The sequence below is a fragment of the Phaethon lepturus genome, unplaced genomic scaffold, assembly GCF_000687285.1.
Source record: "Phaethon lepturus isolate BGI_N335 unplaced genomic scaffold, ASM68728v1 scaffold1350, whole genome shotgun sequence".
NCBI lineage: Eukaryota > Metazoa > Chordata > Aves > Phaethontiformes > Phaethontidae > Phaethon > Phaethon lepturus.
The window spans coordinates 30,566-43,112 of NW_010509722.1; the positions used below are offsets into that span (position 1 = coordinate 30,566).

A 12,547-nucleotide genomic window follows, 5' to 3' on the forward strand; every position below is an offset into this window, starting at 1 on the left:
TTTGCATGACTACATTTCTTCTGGTTTCAGAATGTTATGCTGTAATTGGCTGCATTAGACTGTCCTGCAAAAGAGTGACATCATCATGTTTGTATACCTCACTCAGTGTGGTATAGCCATCTGGTAGAAATATAGTTTAAAAGCTACCCGATGAAATACATGATGCATGCATTTGAAAATTTAACTAACTCTGACAGCGCAGGTAATTGGCAAAAACTGTAAATACCAGTATCTGATTAGAGTGCTTTTTAATTTAAGTTGAAATCCAGTAATTTTCCTGAATACTGTATGTTTTAGAAGTGATTAACTGCTATTTTGAAGAAGCTAGTGAACCAACTAATCGCTAAATAATTATTTTGTTTAGAATGACATGCTTTGTAAGAAATTATCTAATTAATAAAACAGAGCTACAAACATCTCCCGTACTTTCCATATCGGATTTCTACTTATTCTTAGCACTGCTGAGTCATAGGAACCTGCACTGGTGCAACACTTTGGTAGGAATGCTTTAGCTGGGAAAAAAGGAGATCCCATTTGCAGTTTGGCATCTTGCTTGCTTTAACTGCTTGGGTATTTATTCCAAAAGATTGTGTTTTTATCATATTCTGAATGAGGAAATGAGTAAACTAGGCTTCATTTTTCCTGAAACTGCAAAATCTTTAATTGCAAAAGGTGAAGATTTAGACACTTAAAAATTTGCCCACGTATAGGCAAAGGAAATCTCTGCCTCCTTAATGGCTGCTCCTAACCTCACTGAATCGGAGTCTCTTCTTTCAGATTCTGTGATTTCTGCCATTCTGGTGTGTATTCTTTTGGGGGTTCCCTTCTTAGTGTATCACGTCTAGTGATGCCCCAGAAGCAGTATCCAAAGCGTGGGGTCTTCGCCAGCACTTTCCCAGTTCTCAGCTTAGATGCACATTTTAAAGTCAGGCCTCTCAATAATTGACTGATCTGCAGCTTTTAAGGAAAACACATTTCGGCTCTGAGGCAGAAGTTAATAGCTACACACAACCAGACAATATTCCCTAACTTATTGATATACTCTTGTGAATATTCTCGTAACCTGGCCTTCAGAAAAAAATATTTAGTTACTTCCCATACATAACCCTGTCTTCTAGAAGCAGAGGTGGTCAAAGGAATATAGTATATGTAAGGGAAGGGTTAAAGTAAAAAGACACAGATGGCTGTATGTGTGTTGGAAGAGAAAAAGGAGATTTCTTAGGGGCTGGAAGGTGTTTAGTGTCATGTGGGTGGAAGATTCCCCGTGGTGATACTAATACAATTTACATGGTATATTACAAAAAAGTTCATGTCTTGGGATTTGGGTGTCACCTGAACTTGAATATTTTTTCATTTGAATGTTTTTTCATTCTGTGAATTTGATGAAGAACGATGTATGTGGAAAACTTCCACGTACAGCAATTTATGTTGTTTGGAAAAAGTTGCTCTTAAGTATCATATAGATTACCTATTTTACAGAAGAGTTTGTGTTTCTTTATTATCTCCTATGCAAACAGAGGCAATTGTTCATGATGTCTGTTCTCTGATGGCACCCAAAGGTACGCAGATTGCTGAGACCTTCTGATTTCTCAAGGTCAAATCAAACTGAAGGCAATCATTCCTCATCCAACTTAGCTGAGCCAAGTTGCTTGCTTTGGCACTGGTACTACATCCTAAAAAAGCAGATTTTCCTTGCTTGTGGACAGGTGGTTAGAATACCATATAGAGCTCATTTTTGACTGTCAGGATTGAAATTATTTCTCAGCCAAGGAGAGATATAAGTACATCTGTTAACTATTAGATCGTGGATGAAAAAACCTTTGCAAAAGTTCAAAACGTACCTCAGATGTAAGAAAAAAAGTCAGAATTTCAGACCAATTTTTGTAAAAATTACTAAAAAGATAAATATAATTCCATTACATTCTGATGAAGAAAATTACTGCAACTCTTGGAGACTCTGTTCTTAAGCCAGTGAGAGTTTAACTACAGTTTGAGTGACAGTAGCATAGGTGGTTATTACTAACCTGTCGAAGACTTCAGTAAAACCTGAAATATTTTTGCAGACACCAGTACGGTTTTTAACAGATGCTTGAATACTATGTATCAGAAACTGGGTATTTGAATGTCTTTGCTTGTGCTATTCCTAAAGTGAACCTTTAAAATGGGAAGGGTATGAGGTGTTAAACAGTCTTGATTTATTTTTACTTCAAAGATTGTAGGTCTCAGAAAGTGAAAGACTACTCTTTATTAGTAGAGGTTTTCTGTAGTTTAAAAGATTGTTCAGTAATTATAACTCATGCTAACGAACAGGATATGAAATTAACAAATACTAAGTTAATTATTAGTTACACCTAGTGTTCTCCTAAGTATTAATTCAGGCATCTTCTAAATTTAATTAAATACTTCATATGTGAGAGCTAGCAAAGAGGTCAAGATTACAGGCAAACTCAGAGAAATGAAACTAAGAATACTCAACTAAGAAAGAAAAATTGTTTTTTTCATTACTTTCAAAATATACAGTACATTATTGACTCCATTTCTTTTGTAGCAGAGGACTTTCACAAGGAGTTGATGTAAAATTCCTGATGACCTAATTGTGCTTTTAATCGGTATTTGGCTTGAAGATTTTAGGTTTTGTTGTTGTCATTGTTGAAGAGTGTTAGAAGTGTTCCAAAGTAATTTTTCAGTTTATATTGTATTAATTTTTCACAGAAGTATTGATCATTATATGTATGGTTGTTATTTATTTACATGGGTCTGATTCTAAAAAGGGTTTTTTTTTTCTGATTTCTGAACATTCTTTACAGTTGCCTGAAACGCTATCCTTAAGAAAAAGGGTTGAGTCAACACTTCTTTCAACAGAAGTGGTGTTGTACAATTTGTGTTAGCAATTTGGCCTTGTAGAATTGCACAAAAAGGGGCGTAATAGTTTTATTTCAGCATGTCTAGCTCAAAAGGTTAGCTGGTGAAGTGAATGTATGGTAGTTTGTACATTTAGAGCCAGAGCCATATTGTCAATGTAGCACACACACATGGTCTCCTCCTTGCAATTTAGGCCAGAGATTAAACTTTAATTTCTGCAAGATTGATATGAGAGAGGAGCAGTGTTATTAACTGACTGATTTTGATTATGAAGCAATTTGTGCTTTCTTCATAGGAGAGGAAACTACAAGTCTGGGTATTTCTGCTCTTAAAAAAAGTCAACATAGTCTTTTCAACAGTAGTTAAAAATAACCTGCTGTCATTAACCGAATACAGCTTTCTGAAGCCTGTAGCCTGGTTTGCTCGCATGCATGGTTTATTGATCTGTTGTAGACTAATTCAACAATGAAATTATCTTGAAAATTAAAACCAGTATTAAGTAATGGATGATCTAATTTACTGCAACATGAGCTTATTGACACAGTTTCTTTCTAATTCATTCAGTGAAAACCTCAAGCAAAACTTTTTCAAATTTTACCTGCATTCCACAGGACAGTTTTTGCAGGAGGATTGCTAAAGTGGATGCAAAGTCTCTAGATAACTGCCCTATGCAAATACTACATTTTGAAGGAATTGGCTTAGAAAAATTGCCTCTCTTTTGTTCACAGGTATGCAGGTGCTTGTTGTTTACAATATAGCTTGATTTTTTTTCTGTTGGACTTACACGTGGGAAAAATCTGATGATTTTTATATATATGAAATGGCAGAATGTTTTACGTTTATCTGTTGAGCTTTCAGAGGGATTTATCCATGCAGTATCAGTCCTATCTACTGAAGTAGATAATTAGAACTGCTGCTTCCATTTCTTTTCCATTTCTTTTTGTCTCCCCTATTCCCTTAATACATTTATTAACATCATCAATTTTAATTCTATTTCCTCTGTCAGAACTTCTTATGTACAATAATCTGCTTCTTTCAAGATGAGAATTTGTACATAATTCTTCTTTAATCATTTTAAGAACCTTTTTTTCATAATTGTAGCAAATTTTTCAGGTTTATGATAGTTATTTCAAGAGTAGAAAGAATATGTATTTTCTTATGTTGTAGAAATAATGAAAAGAACCAATGATAATTACTACACTCTGTAATCTTTTTCTTTTTGCTTTGGTCCTTAAAAAACACATTATACACCTGTGTTAAGCCTTTCTATTTACACAATGTCTCTGCAAACCTCTGCAAAACCTATCCATGCAGACTAAATGATTTCTTTCTGTTTCCAAGTAGTTATTGCAAAAGTTTTTTTTTTTTCTTTCCTTTTCCCCTTCTTGTTAGTGGTTTTCTAACCATAATAAAGGAGGAGACTATCTGGGAATAGGAAACTGTCTGGCCTAAGATGAAAACAGACAGGCATTTGCCATATCATTTTTCTGGCATTTATGAGGTAAACATGCCAGCAGAATTAACTTTCTTAAAGTTAAAAGACTTAAAAACTTGAAAAATCTTTTCACCCTTCTGGGTGAAATTCAGTCTTGTGCATGAAGTCTGTAAAGGTACAAAACTTTATGACTATCTACTCTTCTATATTCAGGAAGATGAATGGAAGAGAAAATTAAATATTTTTAAGCTATTATTTGCCTTTATCACTGATGGAAGATATTAATTTAATATTTTTCAGAGTGTCTAATCAGACAGCACAGAATTAATGTCCAACTTCTCTGAGCCTATATCTTAAAACATGTTTCTAATAAAATATAGTCTCATATGGTACTTCATAAAAGAAATTATCAGTAGAGACAAAACATTATGGAATCTCAAAACATAAATAATTTTCTTGTCCAGAGTGTATGCTATATTTCTTCAAAAAAAAAGAAAACTAAAAACTTCTAATGGAAGGTAGAACTTCCGTTATAATACAGTTCTTGCAGCCTCATCTTTTCAGCTGCCTCTGAAGCTGTTTGAAAAAGCAGTTGATTTTCTTTAGTTTTAGAGTGTCCTCCTTCTGCCTCGCACTTTGGGGGCATATCTTCCTGACGGTGAAAAGTGATGAGCAGCTGGAGGCAACAAGCTAGACCAAAAGTCCGTTTCTGTTTATGGACAGACTTGGTTATCCAAAACAAAATAAGAGGTATTGCTATCTGTAGACTCATCTGTAAATGCTTCATCATGGTGATAATTCGATGTGCATCATAAAATCAACAATGGTGTGAATGATTGCAGAATAACAGATCCCATCTGAAAGCAAGCAGGAGTGTATCATAGAAGGCAGACCGGACTTGTGAAAATGACAGCTACTCAGGGACTAAGTACAGGAACTTTGCATACTCTGCACCTCAGCTTTAGGACTCATCTGTAGCTTGTAGTTTTTGTAACATCAGGGCATGCTGAGGCACCACTTCCGTATGAATTTCTGTGGAGAATGGCTTGAATCATCAATGTAATTTTTTGTTGCGCTTGGCCTTCTCTAAGGGGTTTCCTTTAAGTTTATCCTGTTTAGCTTGTTACAGCTGAGGAAATCCTATCCGCAGGACATAAGCATTACAGGAATCCCAGCTCTGAATCTGAGGCCAGTTCAGATATGCCAGACTATTTTTGATGAGTACTTCACACTACCCCAGAAGAAAAGCATTCTCAATACAATACAGTCTCTATGTGACTGCATTTACTTGCATTTATGTCCACTGGCATTCACCTGAAATATGATCTGCTGGTTCAAAGAACTGTTAATACAGAGACGGAAATAAGAATCCCTTAATTATATTTAACTAGAAAGTCTATTGTTCCCTTTGTGATGTGATTTCTGCAAAATAACATAGTAAACAGGCCCTGATAGTGCAACTAACTCATACAAAAATTTTGTACATTTTCACTGGGGAAGCCTCTTGATGTCTGAAAGACTTAAGTGTAGTTTTTTTTAACCAAATGTTGGATGGTATGCAAGGTCATATTCCAAAACAATAAACATGAGAATTTTCCTAAGAAAACATTGAAGATTTTTTTTTAACTTATTACCCGTTTTTGCAATTTTTTTTAGAACCATTGGATACAAAAAGAAGTATGTGAAAGTTCCACATGGGCATATTTGGGTGGAAGGTGATCACCATGGACATAGCTTTGACAGCAATGCTTTTGGCCCGGTAAGTCAATTCACTGTGTATCATTTACACTTCGCAACTGAAAAGCAGCACATGTATCCTGGATCATTTGTGCAACACAGCAAGTATGAGTTGATTGTGAATATATTTTTATTATTTTTGTGAGAATTATTAGATTTAATGAAATATCTTGGTCAGCAGAGATTGAGTTTGCTCTTAACTATAATAAGAAGAATAAAGACTCCTTTTAGTTTCCACACATGCAAGGAGAAGTAGTGGAGATTTTAAATTTGGAGGGATGTACTGGAGGAGTAGCCAGAGGGTGAGCCAGCTCCCTGTAGCTGACAGATGCTCCCTGAGGACATGTTGCCAGCTGATGTAATTTGGAACGGTTCCTTCCTGGGACTTCAGTCTTGATTTAAAGCCAGTGCTGGGATAAAGTATTAGGAAACCGTAACTGTGCTTAGTAAGTGTTAACTGTTAAATTAGTCTGTGGATGACAGTAGGGGTATTTCAAAACTTCCGCAAAAATAAATATTTAAATTTTCTTTATATAGGGCCATTTTCATATTGAATGATGACAAAACATAACCTGAAACATCTGTTTCTTGACTGATAAAAGTGTGCATCTGTTCATCAGGAAGACAGTAAACACTTTCTCTGCACTCCAGTTTTGGTTTGGTTTTGGTACACTTTTTGTGGATTCCTGTTCTTGTTTTAACTTAATCTATCATGCAGGAAATAGTTGCATAAGCTGTGCATCCTGCTGTGGAAATACAAATCCTTTTTGCCCTATTCCATATGCAGTTTTTCGAGAGGTGTCTTTAAGAGAGAATACTCATCTAATATTATAAAAGTCCACTGGTTGTCACAGGGAAGTTGTCAAGGCTAGATTTTTCCACCCTTGTGCATTTCATACCTATTTCATACACTGACTCTAGTCGAATTAACAATAGCAAGGACCTTATGAGTTTGTCTGGCTTCTGGAAGTTTATCCCAATTATTAACTTGAAATAATTTGTTCTCAGGAAAAAACTGCAAAAACGGACTACTGTCTGGTTTGGAGTATGTGATGCCATTGCCTCTCTTTTGCTTTGTCTCACTTGTTCTATGCTTGTATTTCTTGTGATTTTTCATTTTCCTGCTACTATCTTGTGAGATTCCTAACTCTAGTTTTAGAGAGTCTTTCCATCAGGATTTGTCTATTCTGTGCAGGTATCTCTTTCCTCCCTTAGTAGGCTTTTCCTTTTCTGCCTTGCTCTCTGTTCCCAAGGTAAATCTTAGTCATAAAGCCACTAATCTCCTTTTCACTTACAAATATATTGCCAATGTAGACTCAGAGCATGAGGAAACTTTAGCAGTGTGGCATTGGTTTCAGATTTACAGCAGCTCACACAGAAATTAATATAAGGTAAAATCCTCAGGGTAGGCACCATGCAGCTTTCATACAAGACAACATGTTGGGGTAAACCTAAATACCCTCAATTTTTTACTCAGTTCACTGATGTTTAGAAAAATTAGAAAATTACCTTCACTGGGCTTTGACCTCACATTAAGTCATCAGCTCCTAGCTAACATCGGATAGTATGTCATCGGATAGTGGCACCTTTTGAGAGCTAGTGAGGCAGTTTTGACAGTGAATTCTTTCGCTTCTGCAGGAAGAATGACCTTTGTATTGTGTTGATGAATACTTTATCAACAGGTCAAGTGTAAATAGGTATTTTCCTCTGAAATTAAATTAGAGCAGCAATCACTGAATACAGGTAAAAGAGAGCAGAAGAGATCACAGGGCTCAAAACTAGCTTGAGAATAATAAAATATTGAAAGTTTTCATCTGCAGAAGAAAATCTAAAGTACGTTTAGAAGGACACACTGGACTTCAGGTTCTTTTCCATTCTACACACATTAGATTTTAGGTTACTGGGATGCTTTCTACCCCTCTGTCTGCTGTACGCTTGAGATCACTTGCATAAGTGAATGAAAATATTAAATTCACTCTCTTCAAACCATTCAGAAGGTATGTTCTTTTCAACTTAAACACTTTTTCTTTCCTAAGACTGAAGCAGTCATGAGGAAGAGACTGCACAACAGTAAAACATGAACCCATTTTTCTCATTTTGTTAGAATATAGGTCACTTAAGAGGTTAGGTTAAATGTTATGTGTGTCACAATTCTGACTTGCAAAAGCAGGTATATTTTTGTGGATCAAAAGATTCAGTAAAAACAGTATATTTTTAAAGTGGATTATGTTGTAGACTACCATTTTTTCAATTATCATGCAACCTTAGAGGAGAAAGGCATATATTGTGTAGACAGTCAGACACGGTAATGTTTTGTACATGAGCTTAATGAGTTACATGGGGCATAAAAGGAAATTATGGAAAAACAGATTGAGAACAGATGTTAGAATAATTTTTTCTCTTGGATAATAACAATATGTATAATGGCCTAATGGGGTTAGGTTGATAAAGCAAAAACCCTGACACCGATCAAGTTCTAAATTAGATGCACCTTTGGATAGAGATGAATTTCTAAAATGTAAACCCATGGTAGATTAAATTATCTTTACTTAGTTCATAAAAAAATATAAAATAAATTATATTATCTCTTGTTATTGCATGTTTTTTGTAGGACTAAAATTGGAATGTTAAGACATAAAGAGACATTTTACTGAAGTGTGTAAATTAAATGAACATGTTTTAACCAAAATTTGTAAAGGTTTAATATTTCATTTCTTCTTAGTAATGTCTTTGAATAAAATTAGTATTTTAACTGATATTACAAAAATAACAGAACATCTGTGGGTAGTGCTGAAATAGAAATGCTGTTAACTCTCTATATGATCAAAACTTAAATATTAATTACCTTTCCAGAGTATTGGATTAAATTAAGTAGTTCATGGTTATTGTGCGTCGTCTTTAAAAAAAAAAGCTTTGTGCAATACAGAATGGCAGGCGTTATATAATATTATTGCTTTGATGCTGCTGTGTTTCAGGTTTGGAGATATGTCATGTCAGCCATTCATAAAGCTGAAAATAGCTGTTTTGAATAGAAACCAGTAAATATTCAGATAACTTGCATCTTTCTATTAATATTTAAGGGGATAAAAACTTACATATTGCTGGAAATTTGTTTCAATTACCTGGACTAGAATAGAGATTCCTACTCAATTAGCTGTAACTGTTTTCAAATTGTTATAGAATGAAATCAAGTTTTATGATATTAGCTTAGCACTCCTTAATTGGCATGCTACAGGAATGTAATAATGAATAGCTTATATAATTGTGATACCACTTTTTAAAGTTTCCCCTTTTTATTTTCAACTCTGGTAATGTTCCTGTTTTGTGGGCCTTGTTGCTATGAGGTTGTAGTTTGACAGCATAGGAAATATAACATTAATGTGCTTGGCAATGCTGCTTCTTTCTTAGCTCAGAAATGCAGGAGACACAAAGAATTGATCAAGTACAAAACTCCCCTGCTGCTTCAAATTTCTTAAAGATTTCAAAGGGTTAATGTTATGGATAACTTTATGTTAGATCAGTTATTGTCTTTGTTTACACAGCCAGGATAATGCCAGCATAAAAACAAAGCGACAATTTGCATTCTGGATCTGACGCTCTGGCTAAATCAAGGGAGAAGTCATTATAAACTCCACTTTGTGTAGAGTTGGCATCCAGCAGTGCAGAGAGGATTATGCAACCAACATGTAAGGGTGTCTGAGAAACAGTTATTAATAAATGCATACAATAACCGATACATACATATTCCTGGATGTACACACATGCATTGAATAGCACTCAGGGTTTTTTTTTAAGAAAGTGTTCGATTTTACCTTGTGAGGATTTGTTTGGTAAATATAATTACTCATTGCTACATTTCTATGTTTCCAAATACCTACAAACTGAAGACATGAAAGAGCTTTATAAAATTAGGGCTTGAAGTCAACGGCAGTCTTTCAGCTGTCTTGTAAAGGACCTAAACAAAAGCTCATTGAAGTCAATGAGAGATTTCTATTGGTTTTAATGGCTTTGGATAAGACTCTTTATGAGTTAAGCTTCACAATCCAGTGTAAGGGCAAACAGGCTATTATCCTCCTTATCTTCCTGGGAAACATGAGACACAGGTAGGTTGAGTATCTTGTCATACAACATCTTTTTGGTCCAGCCAGGTCCCTATCCTAGTCCCCTTACTAAAAATACATCTCTCTCTTACTGTGTTTACTCTCAAAACTAAATCCCATTGAACCTGAGCCTGGCTTTTTGTTTAACAGAAGTTTTACATTCATAAGCTTCAAACGAGTAAATTGCTTTTAGTCAGCATTACAGTAAAGGCCGTATTTATGATCATCCATATAAGCAATGCTGTACTGTAAGTTCATGCAATAAACTGTCTGAAAAAAATTCTTGTCTGTTTAACTATTTTTAATTTCAGCAGCCCAAACCTGTAGACTATGACTAGAAAACTCCATAGACTAGAATGACATTCAAAATAAGTGAATATGCTGAGTTTGTTAGTTATTGTAATTTGCTTTTCAAAGACTATCATAATCTCTTTCTGATATAACACAAAAATGGTCTAACTGTTAACCTTCAATGGGTAAATTTAATTAATAACAGTAATGGAGTGTGGCCTATTATAATTATTTTCTTAAAATGATCCAATATTTCTCTCTGTAACTACTGTTAATCAATACAAGTAGTCAAAACCAGAAAATAGGAAGAGTTCGTTAGACAGTAAGGTGAACTGAAATATGACACTTTTAGTGAAGTGCAGTGCGTGAGTGTTGGTAAAGAAAATATTTGAACCAAGATGTCTGCAGCCTGTAAGAATAGCCCTGCTTCATATGCTCTGTCTTCTTCTAAAAGAGGTTCAGAGGACAGCTGAAGGAAGAAGCAAGTATCTTTCTGCAGTTCTGGATTACACACGTAAGAGCAAACAAAGAATGCCACATGTCCTACAAGTGCATATCATCTTGGTGATGATCTTGCCATCTGCTGAAGCTTTCATTTATGGGCTATGAACTAGGGCAAGAATCACATATCCCCCTGAAATGGAGCAGCCTCTAAGGCAAAAGGTGGGAAGAGTTTAACAGCTCACAGCAGTGCGCTGAACAGTGAGTGCTGTGTTAAAATTACACAGCAAGGTATGTAGGCAGGGCACACTCTCACACAGAGAATTCTGCCAGGTGTCAAAATACCTGGTGACCCTGTTTGTGTCCCCAAATTCCAGCCAGCGCTTCAGAGAAGCTTAAGACAAATAGTTTCAATAGTAACATCCCAAACCCTATTTCTCTTAAGTTAGGCTGAAATCAAGAGGAAATGGTCAAGCACTATGAAACAAAAGTGTGATTTTAGCAAGAAAACACCTATCTGTGCTTACACTCCAGGTTAATGTAGGTGAGGATATCAGTGATGACGAAGTAGTCAGTGAAGCCTGGGAATGACCTGCTGGGGACGTGGATGCATCAGTTTGCTAGCTGGGGTTGCAGCTTCTGCTTTCTTTTTGCGACCACTGTGACCAGTACTTGTACCTTCACTTTGCTGTATAAATGTACCCTTGGAGAGTGACAGGACTCTTACAGGATCAATAACGTTTCTACTTTTTCTCTTGGGTGGGTGTTAAAGAAGAAATGAAGCTGTGTTTAAACAGGATGTGTAATGCAAATATGCAATCAATGACATTTCATAATTTTTATCCCTGGCCACTGGCAAAAATGAAATATGGAGTGTGAAGTTACCAATAGTAAATAGCATGCGTGCACAGCTTGAACTTGTAAAAGTCTGTGATGAATAAAACAGGACATTATGTGTTATGACTGATGATAAATAAACCTCGAAGGGTAAATATGCTTGTCCCTTTTGAGAGAATATTATATGTGAGTTGCAAATTGGGATGGTGGCTTGTCTACTCAGAATGACAATTCACTCCAGGAGCTGCTGAAGGGGAGCCTCGCTAATAAGATTGTGTGGCCTCACTGTCCATTAAATTATCATGACTAACTGTATTTGCAGTATAGGGAATAAAAAGTCCTATATGGCTGCCCTAATTCTCTTGAAAACTAAAATATTTAACTGTATAACTACTGACTGTAGTCTAAACCAATGCATAAAAATTAATCTTTCAAGCAGCTTGGCTATCATCATGTGATTAAAAGCTGTCAATTATGTCCAATCCATTTCTTAGCAATGGAATGCTCATGAGGACTTGTAGGAGAAATTTTGGGTTTTTGTCTTAGTTATGTCAAATCTTAAACATTTTACATGTTCTAGCTAATTTTCTCTATTACTGTACTTGGAAGTGTTACTGTTATTTAGCATTAATAAAACTTCAGTCATCCTGCTTATGGAACAGGACTTATGTAATAAACTCAAGCACAATGAATTATTAATCCAAATTTTTTATGAATATTTCTAAATGCAAGTACCTTTAAAGGATTTTCCAACCACATTGGCAAGAATGGTAGGCTGAACAGCCTACACCTGTTTTTGCATCACTTACATGGAAATAAACCAGGAAAAAAAAGTTGAAAGAGT

General features: G+C 35.4%; 1 protein-coding gene across 1 annotated transcript in view; it reads left to right on the plus strand.

The window, feature by feature from the left end:
- Nucleotides 1–5,953: 5,953 nt before the first annotated feature.
- The window catches only part of LOC104617772 (mitochondrial inner membrane protease subunit 2-like), a gene marked incomplete at its 5' end in the record, with an annotated part of 97,757 nt that continues 91,163 nt past the window's right edge, over nt 5,954–12,547 (plus strand). The window contains one exon of the mRNA XM_010283220.1: nt 5,954–6,056. Within this exon, the coding sequence (XP_010281522.1) occupies nt 5,954–6,056 (103 nt within the window). The remainder of the gene's footprint in view (nt 6,057–12,547) is intronic.